The 24,859-nt window shown below is 34.6% G+C and overlaps 2 protein-coding genes across 2 annotated transcripts in view; both read left to right on the plus strand.

Annotated features, from left to right (window-relative positions):
• LOC127857122 (uncharacterized) overlaps positions 1 to 24,859 on the plus strand; it is a 139,770-nt gene that overhangs the window by 27,121 nt on the left and 87,790 nt on the right.
• The window catches only part of LOC127857120 (uncharacterized), a 123,331-nt gene continuing 99,520 nt past the window's right edge, over positions 1,049 to 24,859 (plus strand). The window contains exons 1-4 of the mRNA XM_052393480.1: positions 1,049 to 1,399; positions 1,757 to 1,871; positions 3,087 to 3,208; positions 4,181 to 4,283. Coding sequence (XP_052249440.1) covers positions 1,247 to 1,399; positions 1,757 to 1,871; positions 3,087 to 3,208; positions 4,181 to 4,283 — 493 coding nt within the window. The 5' untranslated portion in view covers positions 1,049 to 1,246. The remainder of the gene's footprint in view (positions 1,400 to 1,756; positions 1,872 to 3,086; positions 3,209 to 4,180; positions 4,284 to 24,859) is intronic.

The raw sequence follows: 24,859 nt of genomic DNA on the forward strand, positions 1-24,859 counted from the left end.
TGATTAAGTGCTGTTAGGTTGCTATCTAAGACTATCAAGTAAGGTAGTAATATTTCGCATCCTGATGTACAGAGGAATTAATTAGTTTGAATCTATTGAAAATATTTAATATATTGAAAAACTGTTGTTTCGACAATCAGTGAAAACGTTTCTTGAATTTATATTACATAACAACATATGGACATAGGTGAACCCGATATCGGTTCATCCGACCATAGACAAGGCTGCCCACTACTTTGACATGGATGTCATTCACACTCCCATGGACAAGGACTTTAGGGCAGATGTGAAGGCCATCGAACAGGTTTGTGTCATAATGAATAATTCTGCTCGTATCAGCATCATCATCATCATCATCATCATCATCATCATCATCATCATCATCATCATCATCATCATCATCATCATCATCATCATCATCATCATCATCATCATCATCATCATCATCATCATCATCATCATCATCATCATCATCCTCCCCCTCCTCCTCCTCCTCATCATCATCATCATCAGTGTTATTATCATTTAAATATCATTATTATAGTCTTGTTTGTTCTCTTTTTTTCAAATTTTAATTTTTATCTTAATCTGTTAATAACTTACTGACAACATTATGAGTTCGTTTATTTTTATTATGCCAACATACTAAACGTTAAAATAATTATTCGATGCTAATAACCTAGAAAAAAATATAAAAATCAGTCTATGTGTATTAGTTTTAAATAAATGAAAATGTTTCCAACTAGTTCAAATATTAATAATAGTTTGTCATGTTTATGAAGTGTTTAAGTTCAAATATGATGTTCTCTTCAATTCGGACAGGCTATAAATTCGGACACAGTGCTCATGGAGGCATCGGCACCACAGTTCTGTCACAGTGTAATGGACCCAATAGAAGAAATAGGGGCACTGGCCCTTCGCAAAGGGATACCAATTCATGTGGACGCTTGCTTTGGGGGTTTCATGTTACCTTGGTGAGTCCGATCAAATAAAGGTTTAATTAAGGATAATAGGATTTATCAGCATATGTGCATGCAGTTTTATAGATGTATTTCTTATTCTTGATGTTTTGGGTTCTCATAAAGTGATTTGCATTTCAAATTTGAGTTTGTCTATTAGTTTGAGAGTTTTAAAACTTGTTTAATTTATATCAGAAAATTGTAGAACTTGTTTACGTTTCATTAATTACTGTAACTTTACCATTGACATTTATTGGAACAGTCGAGTTTTCCACTTTTTCCCCACAATGTTGAACCACAATCCACTTGCTATATTTATTTCATTGTTTAAACATGGCAGGGTTGAAAAACTGGGTTACAAAATCCCGAAATTTGACTTCCGAGTGCCCGGAGTGATCTCCATGTCGGCGGATGTTCATAAATACGGCTATAGTGTGAAGGTTTGCATATTGACAGAAGTCTCCACATTTAGCAACCTTAGGCGCGGAAAGGTTTTGACGTTTTATCAGAAATAAGAATTGAAGTGAATAATGTCACTCACGTATAGAACGATCAATTCCCAATGACAACTTTATTGTATATGTTTGAAAGATGTGATCATTGCACTGTACAATGAAAAATTGCTAATAAAACTAATTTCTCCATATTCTACTGATTGTAATCCCAACAATATAGGTCTCATTACAAGCATTACAAACTAAGCCTTTATTAAATATGTATATATATATATATTTTAAACGACGAACAAGTTATTCCCCCTTTATATACTGAATGAACGTTTTTTGTTCTGTTACCAGGGCGCCAGTGTGATCCTGTACCGCAATGCGGACATACGGAAACACCAGATATATGCGTACTCGGAGTGGCCCGGCGGTCTGTACGGGTCTCCCAGCATGGCGGGAACCAGGCCAGGTGAATCAATATCTCGTGAACGTTTTACTTTAAAATCACAACGTTTACTCAAGCCAATAACTTTTAGGCAACGAAAGTACTGTAACATAATTATTAAAAGAAAGCTAACTTCACCTTAAATATTACGTATTTTCTCTAAATATTACTAAAGAGACGGATATTTTACAAATATATGATAAACATGTACATGAAACTCAAGAAACAAAATCAGGAGATGTTGTTTTATAAACATTGATAAGTCGTTTATTTAGGGCAAGTCACTGATTGCCTGTACACTACTGACCACAAGATAGATAACAACTTAACACTTTATAAATGATAAAAACTGTGTAATCGCATAACATCAGTCGATGCGTAACATAGGGGGTTTAAGGTTCTGTTTATTTCTTTTTTTGAGAATTGAACAGTTTCACACTTTGGGACTGAACAAACTCTTTAAACATTGAATTCTAAAACAGTATTCTTTATTAACGTTAAATGGATTGTCCTTATGCCTGTTTCGATTGTAAAAATATATTAATTTTGATATGTATTGTGTATTTTTAATGTTTAGAATAAATTTGTTATTTCTAGCAACAACGGAATTGTCCGAAAACAAATTGGCTGCATTGTAATATTATTTAAGATGCTGGTTTAACGTTTCAATTTTTAGCTCGGCTGTTTTCGGAGAAAACCCGAGGTATTGTCATAGCCAGCTCGTCGGGTCCGCCGTCCGTGTCAAGGTTTGTTAAGGTTTTGAACATTGGCTCTAAAATCAAAGTGCTTTAACACACAACTTTGAAACTTAATATGTAGATGTACCTTGATGAGTTCTACACGCCACACCCATTTAAGGCTCACTAGGTCAAAGGTCAAGGTCACAGTGATCTCTAAAAAAAACATTTTTTTTTAAATTCTGACAAGCTTTCGCAGCCGAGCGGGGCACCTGTTATGCGGTGCTCTTGTTTGCTTGGCAATGAAGTCATTGTTTTGACAATGATCATTACAATTCAATATCATGTAAGCGTTTGTTTGGTTCCAATTGCAACATTGCAATATTTGGTAAACTGTTGTTTGATTTAAGGTTTTCCCATTTAGTTGAGAACTGGTACAAACATTTGCATTATTGCAAAAGCTTTAATCTGGTTCAAGCAGACAACATAGCTGCCACCTAGACGGCTATGAAAACAATTGATGAGGGAAACACTTTTCCTAAAGCTAGTATTCTATTTCAAGGCGGCAACATTGCATCGGCATGGGCGGCTATGAAAGCACTTGGTGAAAGCGGGTACATGGCCAAAGCACGCGAAATCATGGACATCACGGACAAAATGAAAGCGAGAATTACTAGTATTAGGGTACCGTATAGGGATTAAAAACAATTATACACATTGATCACTTTGAATTTGCCATGGCGTCGGCATTGTAGTAGGATTTATCATTGGATTTCGTTGTTGTACAGATAAAATATATCATCTAACGTATAATTCCAATACTGTCTATAAGCGTATAACAAATATTCTTTTAGTCAATTTAAAGAAACAATGTCGTATGTTTTGTTGTATTCGAGTATTATGTGCACAATGCTATAATGAGCATCATTCATAATAGATGTTTGTGAAAGACTATACGAATATAAGCAAAGAACACCCCAAGTTTGTACAGAAAGATAAAAATCTTGTTAATAGAACGATATCGTTAATTGGTGGACAATTTCAAATCGACAAACAATTTAACACAACACGAAATCGCACATCAATCTCTAATACGAATGATCACTTTTAGTGTTACGTCTTTGAAAAGTTAATGAACTTATATCTACTGCGAAAAAGGTCTTGATGACTTAATATATTTTGTTGTGTTAATATGCTTTCGTTTTATCACATATCCTTATGTCAGATAGGAATGATGTCAAGCCGACCTTTAAAGGTACACGCTGCAACCATTTTGATTCACATGCATATACAGTTCTCGTTCTTTAAGCTGTATATTTATATATTATTAAATGTGCAGGTACATATTTCACACATGTATAAATAAAGGTAACGGTTCGGTATAATGTAATATCTATATTGAGCGTAAGCGGACCATGACCACTTGATCCTTACATTACATTCGGAGCGTTATGCATCCAGAGTAATGGGTATAGTAACCAGTTACATACCTCAGTGGATAGGAGCAAATGTACACAAATGATTTAGCTAAAACATATTTCACTGCTCTTTTTGGTATTCAACCATGGGAATTCCTTTTTCCAAAGCAACTCCCCCACTTGTTTTATAGATGATATTTTCTGCCATAACCGAAAACACTTGCGTTTTTTCTATCAGGGCCTGTGTTTGATGGGAGAACCATGCATGTCGGCGTTTGCAATTGGTTCCAGTGATTCCAACCTTAACATTCAGGCTGTGGCCGATGTCATGGAAACCAAAGGTGAGATCCATGTTTGGGAGTTTGGAACTGTGAGTTTCGCTATGTAATTTCTTTTGATGCTGTGTTTGTTAAAATTAATATAAAGGTTTGTCAAAAATAACCCTTTTAACGGTCAAGAATGAAAAAGAGCAAACATTGCAATTAAAGGCTCGTAAAGGTGACATAGCCAATTATTATGAATATAAACTGGTATAATTTTTACCGGATTTCAGTTACTCGTGTATAACAAAATAATTATAACACAGCTTAGGTGCAACGTTGTCAACAACAACGGAAGGTATACCCGTTTCATAATTTAAAAAATGTTTACAACTTTGAAATTTCCGTACACTTTCAATGTATTTGATGTTCCTCGGCTTCTTTCGTAAAGTACGCATATATTGATGACGTAGTACGAACAACACAATAACCTCGAAAACATAGAAAGAGAACATGAGTTCGGTAAGGGTAAAACCGGCTCGGAATGGCTCGGCATGATTGAGTAAACAGCGATGTAAATAAACAGATTTTTTGTAAACACAATTGACTTGGAGGACACTGTTTTTCGAGCTCAAAACAAGTTGTCTTTTTTGATAACCTTTATAAATAAAATATGCAAAAATTTCAAAATCGGTAATAATTACGGATCGTCAATTTTTAAGGGCCTTTAATAAAGAACTCCTTTCCGGATAGTTGAAAGTAGTGTAAATCAACGCACATCGGCCTTATAACATGAAATGTTCGGAGACAAATTATAATTTTTAGTAAATAAATAGAAATTATCATTTTGATAAGTACTGAAAGTTTCTACGTAACTTATTATGCCCCCCTTCGAAGAAGAGGGGGTATATTGCTTTGCACATGTCGGTCTGTCGGTCTGTTGGTCGGTCTGTCGGTCGGTCCGTCCACCAGGTGGTTTCCGGATGATAACTCAAGAACGCTTGGGCCTAGGATCATGAAACTTCATAGGTACATTGATCATGGCTCGCAGATGACCCGTTATTGATTATGAGGTCACTAGGTCAAAGGTCAAGGTCACGGTGACCCGAAATAGTAAAATGGTTTCCGGATGATAACTCAAGAACGCTTAGGCGTAGGATCATGAAACTTGATAGGTAGATTGATCATGACTCGCAGATGACCCCTATTGATTTTCAGGTCACTAGGTCTAAGGTCAAGGTCACAGTGATTCGAAATAGTCAAATGGTTTCCGGATGATAACTCAAGAACGCTTAGGTAGGATCATGAAACTTGATAGGTAGATTGATCATGACTCGCAGATGACCCGTATTGATTTTCAGGTCTTTAGGTCAAAGGTCAAGGTCACAGTGATCTGAAATAATAAAATGGTTTTCGGATGATAACTCAAGAACGCTTATGCCTAGGGTCATGAAACTTCGTAGGTAGATTGATAATGGCTGGCAGATGACCCCTATTGATTTTCAGGTCACTAGGTCAAAGGTCAAGGTCACGGTGACCCGAAATAGTAAAATGGTTTCCGGATGATAACTCAAGAACGCTCATGCCTAGGATCATGAAACTTCATAGGTACATTGATCATGACTCGCAGATGACCCCTATTGATTTTCAGGTCACTAGGTCAAAGGTCGAGGTCACGGTGACCTGAAATATTAAAATGGTTTTCGGATAATAACTCAAGAACGCTTATGCCTAGGATCATGAAACTTGATAGGTAGATTGAACATGACTCGCAGTTGACCCCTATTGATTTTCAGGTCACTATATCATAGGTCATGGTCAAGGTGACCTGAAATAGTAAAATGGTTTCCGGATGATAACTCAAGAACGCTTATGGCTACGATCATGAAACTTCATAGGTTCATTGATCATGACTCGCAGATGACCCCTATTGATTTTGAGGTCACTAGGTCAAAGGTCAAGGTCATGGTGACCCGAAATAGTAAAATGGTTTTCGGATGATAACTCAAGAACTCTTATGCCTAGGATCATGAAACTTCATAGGTACATTGATCATGACTCGCAGATGACCCCTATCGATTTTGAGGTCACTAGGTCAAAGGTCAAGTTCACTCACCCCAACCTATAAACAAGAAGAGACAACTCTATCAAGCATTTTGTCATAATTATTGCCTCTTTTATTCTTAGAATATGCATATATTTGATTAATCTATGTAAAAGTTTGCGTACTACCTCAAATATTTCCTATATCCTTTGACATATGACTTTTATATGTTGCATACTTGTTGACCAACATGACCCCAACCTATAAACAAGAGCTGACCACTGTGTCAAGCATTTTGAAATAATTATGGCCCCTTTTACACTTAGATAATTGAACATTTTGCTTAATTTGCCATAACTTCTTCATTTATGATCACATTTTATTATTACTTTGACAAAACAACACTTACCTGAATACCACAATGGATTCCACCCAAACAATACCCCACGCCCCTACCAGAATCCCCCCCACCTCATCCCCCCAATTTTTTTTAAACATCATCTCATAAATTACCACACCCCACATTATACCCCACTCTCACCCCCCCTACCCCCCACCCCCCCAAAAAAATATTTTTTTAAACATCTTATAAATTACCACTCCCAACATTATACCCCCCTCTCACTCTCCCCTACCCCCCCCCTACGCCCCCCCCATAAAAAGATTTTTTAAACAGCTAATAAATTACCACACCCCATATTATACCCTCCTCTCACTCCCTCTACCCCCCCTACTCCCCACCCCCCCCCAAATAAAATAATATTTTTTTTAATATCTAATAAATTACCACACCCCACATTATACCACCCTCTCATCCCCCACCCCCATAACCCCCCACCCCCAGCCCCCCCATTTTTGTTTAACATCTAATTAATTACCACACCCCACATTATACCCCTATCTCACGCCTTCAACCCCCTATCCCCCATCCCCTCCCCCATAAAAAAAGATTATTTTTTTTAAACATCTAATTCATTACCACACCCCACATTATACCACCCTCTCACTCCCCCATACGCCCCCACCCCCCATTTTTTTAAACATATAATAAATTGCCCCACCCCACATTATACCCCCTCTCACCCCCCTACTCCCCCCCCTACCCCCCCTTTCCCCCCCAAAAAAAATATTTTTTTACAGACAGGCCTTGTGTCTATTTATGGTAGTGGATCTAAAGATAATTATTTTATCGTTTCATTTTGTTTGTCTTATCAAGAGGGCACATTTGGTATTGCCTTTTGGAATAGATTACAATAACATGTAGCAATATGCATCACTCCACTTGGTTTTAGATTTGTTTTCTGTACTTTAAAAGAAATACTGAATGTAAGAAATCCATTCTTAATATGTATATAGTGGAATTTGCATTTGTCCATACAATCAGATGTTTGAATAAATCTTTGAAAATGTGATTTCGGAAACATTTCAATTATTTAAGATTCTAATATGTATTGCCGTTATCCATGTATATAATAGGCAAAAACACTGCATGTTGTGAAATTATAAAAATTACAAAACGTTAAATTATGACAGACTTTGCATAGTATATTTTTATGCCTTCCTTCGAAGAAGAGGGGGTATATTGTTTTGCACATGTCTGTCCGTCCATCCGTACGTCCGTCCGTCCACCAGATGGTTTCCAGATGATAACTAAAGAACGCTTAAGCCTAGGATCATGAAACTTCATAGGTACATTGATCATTACTTGCAGATGACCCCTATTGATTTTCAGGTCACTAGGTCAAAGGTCAAGGTCACGGTGATCCGAAATAGTAAAATGGTTTCCGGATGATAACTCTTGAACGCTTATGCCTGGGATCATGAAACTTCATAGATACATTGATCATGACTTGCAGATGACCCCGATTGATTTTCAGGTCACTAGGTCAAAGGTCAAGGTCACAGTGATCCGAAATAGTAAAATGGTTTCCGGATGATAACTCAAGAACGTGTATGCCTAGGATCATGAAACTTCATAGGTACATTGATCATGACTCGCAGATGACCCCTTTTGATTTTCAGGTCACTAGGTCAAAGGCCAAGGTCACAGTGCCAAAAAGCGTATTCACACAATGGCTGCCACTACAACTGACAGCCCAAAAGGGTGGCACGCATGTTTTACAAACAGCCCTTGTTAAATCAGAGTTTGTGATAACAAAATAATAATTGTTTGTTCAGGTATAATCCCTTACATTTCGTGTAAACCAATTATATTCGAGGATAAATCAATGCAATATAATACAACTTCATAACAACCACATGTATCGCATGTGTAACTAATACTGTAAAACTGTCAAATGTCATCTCATAAAACGAAAGTAACATTCTGGTTGTGCTAAAAGGCCACTTTTCCTTAATACTATTGCTATGTATGGCAACTACAAAGAAAAAGAAATTGTCACATACATACAAAACATACATCATTTCGAAGGAAGATCGATTCAAAAAGGAATGAAATACAACATGTTTAGGCGAGGATGTCACACGGAAGAGGTTAATACTGAGTGACCACATAATGTAAAAACGTTGTTTAATGATTGCAACAAGTATTACATTATTATACGCTTAGTTGCTTTATGAAAGATATATAGAGAATACTAGGTTAGCGTTGAATACAGAGAAGTTTATGTTGCGAGGCTTAGAACGCCGGAAGCGCGAGCCTTGGCGAGCGCTTTCGGTGTTCGAGCCGAGCAACATAAACTTCTCTGTATTGAACGCTAATCCTAGTATTCTATTTATCCCATTTGATTTTTTCAACGTGACATTTAACATACATAGATCTAATAACCTTAACAATAATTTTAATTCAGTCATAAAAGCGTTTTAATTAAAATCTAACAAAGGTAACCATGCGTAGTGATATACATGTATTTGTTCTGGTACGCAAAATAGTCTTTAAAAAATTCACACACAAACTGTAAAACAAGTAAAAATATCACCATATGCCTACATTCAATTTTACGCAGTATGCGTATTTTAACACATTACGACCGCGAAAAGAAGATTTTACTTTACTATAATTTATTTTATTTTCGAAAGAAAATGATCAAAATCCAATATGGCGGCGATTGCTCCTGACAAAATGCTGTCGATGTCAACATACATGTACACCATCGACGACCTAGTTCTGGCTACAATAACTTTAAATGTCGCTTTTTATGATTTTTGACTGGCGCGACTTTGTACAGATCTGTCAATACTAAATAAACTGTACGCTGAAGTTTCTTTAGCTATCGAAGACCTTGAAAATTTTGACGAGTAAACAGACAATTGCAGCGACTGACACTTTATTTGACAAAATATACAGGGCAATACGTTTTCCGACTTCGGACGACGAATTTAAAGACGCGCAGAACGTGTTTTTTTATATAATGTTATGGGTATGCCGTGTGTGATCCGATGCATCAATGGCGCCCATGTTAAAATCATTTCCCCGAGAACAGGGAACGACAAAAGAACAAACAAAAATCAAAACACGTAAGAACTAGTATCTTACTTTTAACTAATTATCCTTTATAATCCATCTAATAATCCATTTAACTCAATAATTCACGATTTTGCATCTAGGGTCTTTAATAATTATTTTAGCATAGTTAAATAAAGACCCTTATGCCATTCTCTCACTTTATTCAAATGAGTTTATGAACGCGATAAACTTTCTTCTTCGTCACACGCTACGTCATGTACTCTACATTTCTGCTGTTCAAATGAACCGGAGCAGTTTATCTAATAATAGCCGTTGGTAAACTCGGTTGCATTTGCAGATTTCTGCATACAAACATAATTATGTTGAAACTTGCACAATGTTTTATTTATTTATGGTAAATACCCTTATTGTACGAGAAAATAATTTAATATATAAGTACACAAAGAATGGAAAACATTCCAGTACACAACAGATAAATCAGTAGAAAATACCCGTGTACAAAATGGGACGTTCCCAATTCCAGTGTGGTGCTATTTTTACCATCTTATACTTTACACAGCTCTATGCCTAACGTGAATTAAATAGGAAAGCAAACATAACAGATTATTCATGAACTGTGCGGTATGTGTATGGCTTGTTGTACATTCTTAATATTTAAGTTAAATGTCAAAAGTATATGCTTTGGTTATAAACAATGCACATTACACGAAATAAAAAAAATGTGATCAATTGACAATTCAGATATGTCGACATACAGTACATGTAGAAAACATGTGAAATAAGTCGCGTTTATAATAAATCGTCAAAACAAATGGGGAAAATGACGCAATAAGTATGTCATTTTATGACGCCATCAATCAGCTGATTCATTATATGGATGGCGTAAAATTATGTCATATGACTAGATTTAAAGGTTGAAGGTTGAATAATTTTGAAGCTTAAGTTTTGTCGACTTTGTTTCTTATGAAAAATCATTCAGTGGTAAAGTAAATATAAATAAAAAAATAACAAAACAAAAATCGTGTATTTTTGTTATTTTATTTCAACATTTCTTTTGGTGAATATGTCATATATATATTTTTCTGCAAAATATGCACATTTTCTTCTAATGGGTGACCTTAAAATTCGATCAATGAACCAAACAATATCGACCTAATTTTAGCGCATATCGCATGACGTCATTTAAAAAGTAGTCTGTGCACGCGACAGGTATATTCCACAGTGTTGAATACAAGCAAGTATATTCCACAACGTGTTATACCGTCAATGTCGCGGTGAAAATGGGATAAATTATGTATACTGAATATATTAGACATTTTCTCGCATTTCAAAGCCTTTTAAACAAATCATGGCTAGTTTTCTTAACACATTTTTTTTAACTATTAAGTAGTTCGATAATCTTAAACATATCGGGGCGACATTTGTAATACTTTGGAATTAATGTTTTCCTACCATCAGAATAGTAAGGACATGTAAGAACAAAGTGATATTCATCATCAATATCATTAAGGTTTCATTAAACACATTTATGTTGATATCTTACAATGTTCTGGTGTCTACCCGTTTCAATAAATAATTTGTGAGATTACAAACGTAATTAAGCTATAATGTTCCTATGTTTTTTATTTTCAACAATCTGAAGATAAGCATACGCATACTGCATTGTTATGTGTAAATGTTTAAAGTATTAATTACTGCTAAAGCCTTTACGTAGAGAAATTACTTTTGAGTTGACTTTAAATTGTATTGAACTCACAGACTGTATTACTTCCAAGCAATGGATTTTTACTTTAATCGACGGGAGTTCCCTTGTCCTTTGTGTAACCTTATGGCTTAATGCAACTCATACGGCTGTAGTTTTTTTCAATGTTTCATTTTTCAGGATAACAAAGCCCTCGCAAAGAAGGGCACCGCTGGTGTGTACGGAATGATGGCCAACATTCCTGACAAAGGAATCGTCACCGACTTCCTGATCGAGTTCTTCAGTGAAGTGTACACGTGCAAATAAACAATCGCAGTATTTATATTACTATCACGTGGGATATACGTTCAATATAGTGATCTATTCTGTGTATGGGTGGAATCCCCAGTGCGGGATATAAGTTCATACCCGCTCAATATGTATAAGTATATGGGTAATGTTACTTTACATATTGTGTTCACCATGTGAAAATGCATTTTTATGGATGATGTTGATGGAAAAAATACACCACTTTTTATTTTGTTATTGACTCAAAATCTTCATATCTAGTCATGGTATTTTTGTGACATAGTCTTTAAAACTAATAATAAACGTACTCAAAGTCCTTTTCATTGTTCATAACAATTTATTTATTTTGATTTAATTTCAACACAAAGCTTTCCAATGTTCGTAAATATTATAAACTATAAGTTCAATGTAATAGCCTTTTGGCCCCATGACAATAACAACTTGTGTGACCGTAACGTCCGGCTTTGTACGTGAATCTCCTACAACCCTCTACTGACGAACAGTGTATTAATATAGATTGGAACACCCAATTATGACGTGTCAATTTCCAACGGGATCTTGAGCAAAACCACATGCTTAAATATAGAGAATTAATATGATATGCGTTAGACGAATAAGGAAGTCCGTAATTTACATTCCTTGCCTGCCGATGACATGTCTAATGAGTAAGTTAAACAATGAATAATTAACTTGATGTGTTCGTCTCATATAGTTAGATGCTATTTATAATTATCATCTGTATTGGCCATCTGATATCGTTCTGAAGCATGTATCCCTTAATTGATTAATTGGCTGGGCTCTTTGTATGTAAGATATTGCTTATAGTATGAATTTTTGCCAATTTAATTTCTGTTGTTTATAATTGTCCAATGCGTAAAATATTTTGTATACTAATATTTAATACGCTACATTTGTGTACACGAAAAACTCATTTGGTTACCTTCAAGATTTATGAAAGTTTAAAGTCAAAGGTCAAAGTAATAATGATAATATCAAATATGACATTTCCGCTGTATAACTTATTTAATCTTGAAAATAATATGAAAATAACTTGTGCGCCTACTTGTAATATCTGTTGCTCAGACGTCCGGATAAAAAGCATATTTTAGTTAGATAATAATTAGCACACAAATAACAGCGTGGTAGTCAACATTGTCATGCAAAACAACCCTTAAATTAAGCCTTGACATTCTCGATATCGCTCTACTGGAGACATTATGCTTCGGTTTTCAGTTAAGAAACAAAATTGTCACACCTATACATACACAAAAACAATGTTTTTTATATTGGGCTATTAGTGAAATTTATTTGTACACATGTGTTAGAAATACTTGCTTTACTTCTCCTGTAAATATAACGTTCCATCCTGAATGACTGAGAATTCAATTCAACTACCAAGTTTTGCTCTACGGAAGTTAATGGACGTGCGGAAAATACGATCTCATTTTGAGTTATGTGTTATAGCGGATGTTAACAACGTGGATGGCACTTATCATTATCTATTGTTTATAATGAAACGAAATTAAAAACTTCCTCGTTTGTAGGATTCTTTTGTGATCAGTTGTGCATCGGACATTTGTGTCTTTGAGGTATACCCTTATACATACAAATTATAACAATGATGCATGCACTTTTGTGATATTTTGCTTCTTCGATTGTTGTTGAGCAGTACATGTTGATTATGTTAATGAAGTTTCGTTTTGTTGACCTAATTGGTCGTATTGTTCCAACAAAAGATTTGAATTTGGTGAATAGTAACCCGGTACTGGTAAGGGCTGTTGATTTTATTTATGCTTTTATTCATGAAAGCATAATGTATCTATGGTATTTTACTTATGCTAGGTCAGCATGATGTGCAGCTCCTTAATTGTGTTGTTCACGGATGTTTCACATGCGCATTTGAACGTCAATGGACTATAGCACAAACTTCCAACAGTTCGATTATTACCATGCTGACATGTTTAATAGATACATTGTTTGCTATTCGATGTTCACAAACACACCCAATTCAGAAAGAAAATTCGAATTCGTACGTTCAGCAACAGTGTTTCTGTGACACATTAAATAATTATTATTAAAAGTACTATGATATCGACAATTGTGTGGTATTTTTAATAGCTGCATATATGCATGTGTTTTGTGACAAGGTATAGCCAAATAAAAACACCTACAACAATTGTTTAAGATACAATTCAGTTCGTGATAAAATATAGAATATTTACTAAAATGTGAGTGTTATGTTGTATGTTGAAATAAATAAATTTATATTTGCGAGCAATGTTAATAATCACGATGCAACTGGTTTTGATCCTCTTTTGCATATTGTTGACCCATCATTAATCGATCCTCGGACAGACCTATATGAACTACAAAGGGACAACGTGCTTCACAGAAAGAGTTGATTAATCTGATCTGGTAGTGAAGCAACCCGATAGTTGTCGGATAAGGAGTAGGTGTGGGTTAATGAGCAGAGGTAAATGAGCTGAAAAATTGGATATTTGGATCAGGGTGTTAATGGGGCTTGCCCAAATTTCTCGAATATAATCACATTTAAAGTTAATGATCGACATGTAAATCGCTGTAAGAACGCTTTATTCATAATGCTTTTAGGCAAAATACAAAATACACAAACGTTAGTTGACTAAACAACATTAAACAGTATCAAACTTGTATCACCGCTGTCAACCCAAAGACTTATTAAAAAATGGGACCCCAATACGTTATAAAGCGTAAAATCAGCTTTCGTATCACTGAGGATCTGTAAATGTCAAATGTAAAAAAACACCATGGAGCTTTTATTCTCGTGTGTCAATTGTTACATGTCAATATGTTTTAATACATAATCTTTATTTATTATACGTCGAGCTCGCTCGAAGTCACGACTATATAGGCGACACAATTGCGGTTTTGATTATATGCCTGTGTGAATTTATCTGGACGGTCACTTGATCATTCGTATAATTAAAACAAAACTTACAGATATTTTAACTGTGTTCAGGCTAAGAGGAGGTCAAAGTTCAGTTGTGGAAATATTTCGGCTTTTCCACACTATAAAGAAATCGTTAAATTCACACGCCAAAATGCTCGCCTTGTAGAGACAGCTCGACGCAAAAACGACTTATGACTATTGATAAAATATTAATGTTACACAAACCAATTAAAGCATGTTGCATGATAAAATATTAATAGTACAATGTGCAATTAAGGCATGTTGCAAATAGTCTTCTAAAATGCAAATGCCACTTTTATGGTCAAATATAAAATATGCGTAAGAGTAAGCATGTCAGGACAATAATTAGCATGCATGTCGACTTCATAGTTAATGCTCATTTCTCTTCGAATGAAATGGCGTTATTTTAACTAAAATAACCGTTATTTGCATTGATTTTAGGATTCTATATATAAGGTGGAAGGCATAACTTGCCAAAAATGCATCACCCTTAATTGCATCTTTAAAATAAGCACTAGTCTTCCTTTTATTCCATCGGCAAATAAACACAAAACAGCGGTTAAATATATGTTTCATTTAACTCATTTCATTGATTTAAAGTGACATAAAGTGCGATTAGCAAATAACTCACTGTAAGAACATCGAGGAAATCCCCCAACAAGTATTAGTTTAATACGCACAACATTGAGCAAGAACATATTGGCGAGCACACCTTGCTTTAAGAGTCATTGTTTTGACGTGAATTTAAATTTTGATGAGATAAAATAAAGGGAAAGTTATGAATCATTGACTACAAGTTCTTTCTCATAACAAAGGAAATCCACAGTTGTAAAACACTTTCAAATGCTGTTTTAATATACTTTTTTATAATCTACGAACGCTCCTTTGCATTCTGTATATATGTATCACAAACGAACATTCAAACGATAATCATAAAAAAACAGTACAATAGTTGCTGCAATGTTATTATTATTAATTATTGTCTCGTCCACAGTTTTAATTCACGCACAGCATATTCAATAATTATAACTGTAACAACGCCAACATATCCCAACAAACAAGCAGCTTAACAATATCAAACATTGACATTCCTATGTTAATATATTTTTTTACAAAATATGCAGAATACTAAAAAACTGTATTCTTTCCACCAAGACTTGATAGCGTTTTATTTTTCTATATTTAAAATAGCGTATAGCAATGTCAGAAAGAAACCTTCACACAAATAGTACACATTATTGCCTGTATTATTTAAGGTATTGCATGGCTTCTCTGTCATGCGCTTCTACTCCAGGGCATAGACCCAGCTTTTATGCTAAATGACAAATATTGTATAATGTCTGTCATGAAACAGTGTAATGCTAAGTTGCTAGTAATAACAAAAACACGTATAAGTGTTTAAGTACATTGAAACTTGTGTGAATTCGAAAAACGATTTAACATATTTGCAAATGACAATATTCTGTTCAAATCGACTCGATTTTACTAAAATGTCCTCGCGATGAGACTTAATTTATTTACTGCAAATGAATGTATTTTTATTTCATGCTTTCTAGAAAGGTGGTTTATAGAGAAATATCAGTGGATTAAAACTGATTTCAAATATTAACAGAGAAAATTATCGATAATGTTCACTGTTATACTGTGAAATTAAGTCGTATTCATGAAGGTACGACCACATTAATTCAACAAAAATACAGAAATATCATTTTTAAACATACCATGAATAGACATTTTGTTGGATTTGGTGGAATATCGATTTTAATTCACTCGTGATCATAAAATAAAAGAATTGTTCAAGAGTGGTGCAATGGTGATTTAAAATCGATATTCCACACAATCCAACAAATATCATCCATACTATGTGCAATAAAATCGTTTAAAAGGAAACGTCATTGTCTGACTAAAAATTAAGCTTTGAACTATTAAACTTTGCACTTAATTTTGTTTACTTTTTAAATTTATTTCGTACCACGAAAGTTCTGTTTGATAGGTTTGATTTCTATATATTGAAGGAGAGGTATTCAAGCTGACCATGTGGATATCTGGTTTGATTTATCTTTGGATACCGATTTACATAACAGGTAGCGTGTACAATTTTTTGGCATTTCTCCATAACTTAATAGCGATGTTTGCAATCACGCAGTTTTAAGTTATCCAGGTTCTGCACGCATTATTTCACTTATAAACTCGTAGCAATTTACTGAACTGTAAATTATCTATTGTCTGTCTTGTGAGCGATATTCATAAATGTCTAACATATTCTTGAAGACGTTTTTTAGTAAAAAATGTGATGTCTGGAATCGGGCACAGTTGTACTTGAAATAACTGAAATTCTTAAAACATTAAAAATCTTAATATTCGTTGTTTTATGCATTTTCAACTGGATACAATAACAGTGTAAAATAACCTTACCATCTAGCTATTGTTTGTGTACAGCCAGTTGCCTTAATAACTGTCGGAGATGTCGACAAGATATTGATTCGTGCCAAACGTGTGAAGATGGGTATTACATATCCGATGGAACCTGTTACAAATGTGGGAACACTGGATGCCTATGTAGACATCAAAATGAATGCTATGGATGCAAGGAAGGTTTTTACATCACATATGACTTCTGGAGAAACCTTAAATGTGCAAAATGCATGGAACCGTGCAGATCATGCACACACGATGCGAGTTGCAGTGGATGTAATCCTGGTTTTTATGGTAGAAGATGTGACAAGCCGTGTTCACCGGGATGTATAAACACGTGCGACATATTCGGACGGTGTCAATGTAAACCAAACTTTACAGGTTCATTGTGTGAAACGTGTATAGATAGATTTGATGGTGAAAACTGCAGCCAAAATTGTAGCCCGAATTGCAGTGCCTGTACTGATGAAAACAGCTGTATTTCGTGTAGAATAGGATATTATGGGCCTTATTGTCAGCTTCCCTGTCTAAGCTCAATGTGTTCGAATGGTGAATGCAACAAACAAAGTGGATTTTGTTCCTCGTGTGTCACCGGCTATACTGGATATTCTTGCAATCAAACATGCTCGACCGGATGTTTGAATGATACGTGTGACCAGTTCACTGGGCATTGCACACACACGTGCAAAACCGGATTCCATGGCGATAAGTGTGACTATTTCTGTCCACCTAATTGTCAATTATGCACATCTGTGAATTACTGCTCTAAATGTGAAGATGGATTCCATGGCAATAAATGTGAATATGCCTGTCCATCTAATTGTCAAGTATGCACATCTATGAGTAGCTGCTCTCAATGCAAAGAAGGATTCAATGGCTCGACATGCGAACATAACTGCCCAGATGGATGCTCAAGGGGTAAATGCAACAGTTCTATTTATTGCCAATATGGTTGCCAACACGGTTACTGGGATAGAAATTGCGACCGGAAATGCAAGGACAATTGCACCGCCTGTGATCAAATCACCGGGGCGTGTTTGCGATGCTTTTCTGCCAGATATTATGGCGGTGGATGTGATACGCCCTGCAATAATAACTGTGTCAATATGTCTTGTCATATAAATGGAACATGTACAAGGGGATGTAATGGTAACTTCTATGGTCCATCTTGTGAAACGCCGTGTTCGGAACACTGTGCTCGTTTTGAGAATGCATTCGCATGTTCATCCGATACAGGAAGGTGTATGTTTGGCTGCGCTGAAGGATTTACCGGAAGCATATGTATGCAAGGTGAGACAAACAGTACAAACACCATGCGTGATGTTTTTATTACGGTATTTCATGTCCTCTGTGAAATGTATAAGCTTTCTTTCTTTTTAAGCTACCTGTGGTATCGCTCTGTTTGAAAGTATATGTTTACCGAAATAATTCGTTTTTGTACTTCATAGAAGGATATTCTGAAATAAAATATTATTTAAATTAAAACAAGTATGTGTTTTATTTTTACTGTAGTGATTAAGAAAGGGAATGATGGTGGAATTATGCTACCAACAGCAATCGGAGCTGGGTGTGCCACCTTTGTCATTATTGCTATTGCTGTGGCAGTAGGAGTGTTTGTTCACATTCGTAGAAGGTACGTATTTCAATTAAACTGCTTGATAAAATATAGGCAGTTGTGCGTTCTTTTGAATATTGATCATAATTGATTTATGGTTGGTGTTTTCGTGTTAAGAATCAAATAATACAATAACAACGTACGGGTTAATAATCGTTTGACTAGTGTAGTAAAAAAGAGTAACGTTAAAAAAGATAAAAGAAACTTTGGAATATTGGTTGTATGAAGTGTATTACAATACACAAGCTGGCCTGGCATCCACTCTAAAAGGGTCGATAACGGAAAGCTGACAAATTAAAATGACAAAAGCTCTCGCGTTATTCTAACATCGCGGACAAAATTTACCCCGCGATTTTTTCCATCCCTAACGCTTTGAGATGGTATTCTTCATATGATTAGAACTGATAATTTTTTTATAGTGTGTAAGCAAGAAGTCGATATATTCGTCAATGTGCAAACATACACTAAGTGAAACACATTATACTAGCCGTTACATGTGATAAACTATGGAGAATCCGTACTATATCCAAACCCAAAAGTTGCGACTAAACAAATATATTATTATAGGCTCAAGAAAGACAGAACGTAAAGCAATCATGTGTAGATCATACTATATGAGAATTAATGCCGAATTATTTACAAATACTATATGAAGTTAATCCCTCTCAGGGCCGCGGGTGGGGGTGGGGGTGGAATGAACATGTTTAAATGTTTGTGAACAGAAAATGAGTTACAAACAAGAAATGCTTATTAACATCACGATATAAAGTTATTATCTTTCCAGTGTATACATCCACCCGGTCGCTCTTATTTATATCTGCACAATGTGTATGTGTAGTTGTGTATTTGATGTATAAACATGTGGATATTATAGCGGAGGTATCCTAACACCGAAAAGTTTTTCATATCGAAAATGATGAGTTGATGCAGCCAAAGATTTGTGAGATTTCTTTCCAATCAGCCAAATAAAGTTGTGAATTTATTCATTCGGGTCTACAAGAAGGGAAGGTCTACGAAATTCCATTGCAATTTGAATTAGGTAAACCTAGGTAAATATAGCGCAACTGAAACATGAGAAGATAAGCTGCCTTATCACATTTTATATGGCCGAAGAGTTTCTTGTGAAATTTACCTTTCTTCTCTGAGATGAATTTGTATGTTGTAACAGTCTGGTACTCTGCCAATGACTGTTCGTTGGTGTTGCCCTGTAGTGTTGTCTGGCATAATGCCAAAATGGATGCTTAAGAATTGATAATAAACATTCATATTGATCGAAAGGATCACACTCATATATTGGTCTATTCTAGTTGTAAAGAAACAAATTTAATACTAATTTATTAGCTACTGTTACGACACAAAAACACAAACATGTTTATACTTATTTGCGTGTTTGTTTATTTGACAAACACTTCGTGTATTTGTGTCGTTTGAACACATGTGTGCGCCTGATGGTCTCGTATTGTCTCCACTTGAACCGTATGATTGATTTATGTTTCTTAAGTATGTTATGTTACTTCTATGTAGGCTGAACAAACATCATATGTGTATTTTCTTTTTACATATGGCCATTTATTTTGTATAAATGCTACACGTGTGCCACCTCTTTCGTATATTCATTTACAAGAACAATACCATTTTGCGTTTTTATTTTAGAAGTCCAATATACGATACTGTTCAACGAGCAAACAATGTCAATGCCCCTGAAGAACTTACGTATGCTGCCCTGCAGGCCAAAGGTATGTAGCCATTTATCGCTAAAGCTACACGTACATTCAAATAGCTATCGTCATCAGTTCACATTTTTGTAACAAAATAGCATAGCCCATTAATAAATAATTTTTAAGTGTAATGTCATAATTCTGATTTATGTCTTGTTCGCATACAAGTCGCAAGGTCAATGTAAATGTTAAATATAGTTTTGCATATATGACTCATTTGACTCATCAAATTGGCCTATTGAAGTATCGAAAGCGTAAGAAGACCATCGACCATCGAACCTTAATTCCTGTCAAAGTGGATGATAATTGAAAACACACTCGGTTCGATGTACAAATAGCTTTGCCATATATAAATTGACAATTGAGTTAATAACGTTTTTCTTTGAGTAATAATGTATTATATTAACAACTAAAATACTAGTGTACGTGGTCAGATGTGATAACGTTAACACGTCTTAATTATAAACACTTTAGCATACATCATGATTGTCATCTATAGCTAAAATTCTGAGAAATGTAGATACACGGCCGTCAATCATGGTCGCCAACTCTTTTTTGCGATGCATTAGTCTAGATGTTTATGAAGAAACATGTTTCATTGAATATACTATACAGCTGGACAGTAACTTATTAAAGTATAATAAAAACAAAATGGTTTTCGATTAAAGACCGAGCTGTCCTAATGTTTTGGAGTTGTTAATGTGAACAAACGACATATTTTAGCCTAATTAAGATTCGTTTACCTTTTGGTAAATGAAGAATTTGTACTAGTAAACAAAACTCATCGTTTCAAACAAACGTTACATTTTTTAATATTTCGTGATTTATCTTACATTATAATTTCATTTGTTGTCGAAAAAATATTTTGCGAATGTTTACCATTTAGTTATTTGGTTCATTCAGGCTTACATATTTTGGATTTATATTCGTCAAAATATTTCATTCATGTTGCTGACTTTTTAATTGAGTTGGTAACTAACATAATAACATATTTTAATATTTTCTTATAGAATGTGTATATATTCTTTATAGATTTGGGTGAGCGTATTTAAGGTGAAAATATAAAAATGAAAAATAAACAGTTTCTATATATATGGTGCATTGGCGCCACCTCCTGTCATAAGCGCCACCTCCTTGGCATTTGCTCTATCCCTTTTTGAAAAATACAAATGTATCTATTAGATCTGCATGAAGTCAATGCCTGTCGTTTGTGGAAATTTGATCGTCATACAGGAAAATACGTTTATTTGAGTTCGAAAACTCTACCATGCAACAACATAAAGGTCCTCAAGTTTCTAAATGGGTTGTGATTGCATGATTCTGTACGTTTGTGGATGCTTAATAGCACTACATTGCCCATTTTTGTCAAATAATGCACAATAAGTTGGAAAACATATAAAACCTACTCACCCTGTATAATTATGCGTGTAATTTCAAAACATCCGGTCCTAAGCGCCACCTCGGAAGTATAATTGGCTTAATAATTAATGCATTGTTAAAAAGAGTTGGCGCCGTTGATAAACGGCCGTGTGATACTAATTCATAACATTTCCCTCTATTTTCGAAAAATTACGGTTTATTGTTAAACTGTATAATTAAATAAAAGTAGACGTCCTGGACAGTTTAGATGTATCGTTTAAGTTAACTCTTTTTTATTTGTTAACTATCGCTATGTCTTTTCTCTTAAACTCCAGAAAACGGTTTTTAATTTTGATAGGGCATGTTATGAACAGGTGAGTCACTACTTACAAAACAGAAAAAAACAAGCTCACACAAATCAGTTGACGCAAGATTTTGTTAAGAATAAATCGATGTAGTTCATATTTAATTCAGATAGAAAAAAAATAAATAAGTATTATGTTTGTGCAATATAGGCAGTATTTAGTGAATAACGTATAACGGTAAATTCACAATTCATAGAGATAACTTTCGTAGCATTTACAGCAACGATATATATATCATGCAAAGCTGGAACACGAAGTTACTTCTTCCATAACTGTTAACCATTTTTAACGTCAACAGATTCAGTCTGTCCAACTGGAGTGTCTGCGCACAGTCCCGTGTATGGAGAAACGAATGCTGAATACCAGAACACAGTCATTTAGAAACACACACATGAGATTGGTACGTGGCATGCGCAAGCGATTCCACAAAACTTAGCTCATTTATGCCTAGTCGACTTTCCCATCCTTCTAAATTGGATCAATTTATTTCCAAAATAAGGGATGTCTTGTTTCTTTATTTCTGTATTTAGAATATTTCTTACAGAAATTCTTTTCAGCAAACTGCGCAGACCGAGATGACACGCCGCATCATGCGGCGTCTCATCTGGGTCTACGCTGTTTGCAAAGGCCTTTTTTCTAGACGCTAGGCATTAATGGGTTTAACTATGAAGAGTTATGACAAAAGTTTTTTTTTACAGTGTTACGAACAGTTTATATTGTAATTAATAAAAGTAATACATTTAAATAATGAAAAAGAGCTACGTGTGTAGCTGTGTTCTTTATTTTGGTGTCGTATTAGTCGTATAAGATTAATGTTAGTTCATGTAGAATATTAGGAAGTCGGTCAGACATGATGATTTGTGATTTGAACGGTAATAACACATATTTGATTTTTTTCATAAATGTGTTCTATTGAATTAAAAACCTACAACTTTTTATATAAGCATGATATTTTTTACACCGTCATAAAAATGTATTCGTACAAAACTTATTAAATAACGACTAAATAATCATTGTGTTTATTGTATATTCTCTTCTCTTCAGCGAGCTGAACAACGACTGAAGGACTTAAATGCTATTGTGTCCTAATGAACATCTCCACTGATAGAAAGGTCCATGTATAGGACAAGCCTTTAAGTATAAAACGCGTTTCAAGAAGACCTCACCAGCATAACTAAGGATAGCGTTTTTCTATTGTCATATTCAGAAATATATTTTCTTTATTTTTACAACTTACAAACGAAGCATTTATTTGTATATACACATTTGATGATTCCACTGTTAAATATCTACAAAGTAACGTAATAATATATGATTTCTTTAGTCTTCTTCTCATAGTTTATATTGCTTATTTTTATGTAATTTATGTATCAATTTTGCTAAGCCAACTTAAAAATCACCAATATATTGACTGATTATCTGTGGCATATCGATGGTGTTTCCCCGAAATATTAAGAGGTTTTCTATATGTTTACAAGTAACAAGAGACGCACTTATTGGTATATACACATTTGATGATTCCACTGGTCAATATCTACAATGAAATGTTATAATATATTATTTCGTTAGTTAACTTCTCGTCGTTTATATTGATTATTTTTATGTAATTTATGTATCAATTCTGCTAAACGAAATTATAAATCACTGTTACATTAACAGCTCTCTGTTGCATATCGATTTTGTTTCCACGAAATATTAAGACGTTATTTTCATTAATTCATTAATGTAGCAATGCAAATATATTATTTACCGTAACATTAAAATGTACCAATTAAAGTTTTCGAAACATGCGCACGGTTGGATTCACATCAACTCCTACAGCAATATCGCATTTCTCCAGAGGCGGTTCTTTGATTTGATTCTAAAGCGGCCGTGACCCCACCTTTAATCATTTAACAAGTGTTTTCCATTATCAAATAACATGTAGCACGACAAAGAGTTCTTTATCGACTATATACAATGAATAATTGATAATGGAAATCTGGTAGGTACAATTTTCTTGGATTTAAAAAAAAGCATTTGATCTTGTGGACCATAGGGTTCTTTTACACAAATTAAAACTTTATCATTTTAATGATAGGTCATGCGACCTATTTTCTTCATATCTCCGCAATCGATTTCAGTTTATCAAAGCAGAAAACACTACCTCTACTTGTAAAAGCATCATTGCTGGTGTTCCCCAAGGATCTATTTTAGGACCTCTTCTATTTCTTATTTACGTTAATGATCTTTCGCTAGATCTTACATGTGATTCTGCAATGTATGCTGATGATACAACATTGCACACTGTGGGAACAAATATTCAAACACTTCAAAATAAGCTACAAACAAATCTTTCAATTGTAAATGATTGGTGCCAAACTAATAACATGATTATTAATCCACTAAAAACTACTTGTATGGTATTAGGGTCAAAACGGAAAGCTCAAAACATGACAGATCTAAAACTTAAAATTTCAGATACGGTGATCAAAACAGTAAATTGTCAAAAACTTCTTGGCCTTTATATTGACAATACTCTATCTTGGAAACTACACATTAACAGCGTTTGTTCAAAAATGTCATCACGAATGTTTCTTTTGCAAAAAATAAAACCATATTTAACCCTTGAAATGCGTAAGCTCTTCTATAATGGTTATATCTCACCTATATCCGACTACGCATGCGTTACCTGGAGTTCAGCGGTTAAAACGGAAATTAATAGAATAGTCAAAATACAAAAGCGTTGTGGTGCACATATTTTAAATAAAAAGTACAACACTAATTCAAAAACA

This window comes from Dreissena polymorpha, chromosome 14 (assembly GCF_020536995.1).
Source record: "Dreissena polymorpha isolate Duluth1 chromosome 14, UMN_Dpol_1.0, whole genome shotgun sequence".
NCBI classification, from domain to species: Eukaryota; Metazoa; Mollusca; class Bivalvia; order Myida; family Dreissenidae; genus Dreissena; species Dreissena polymorpha.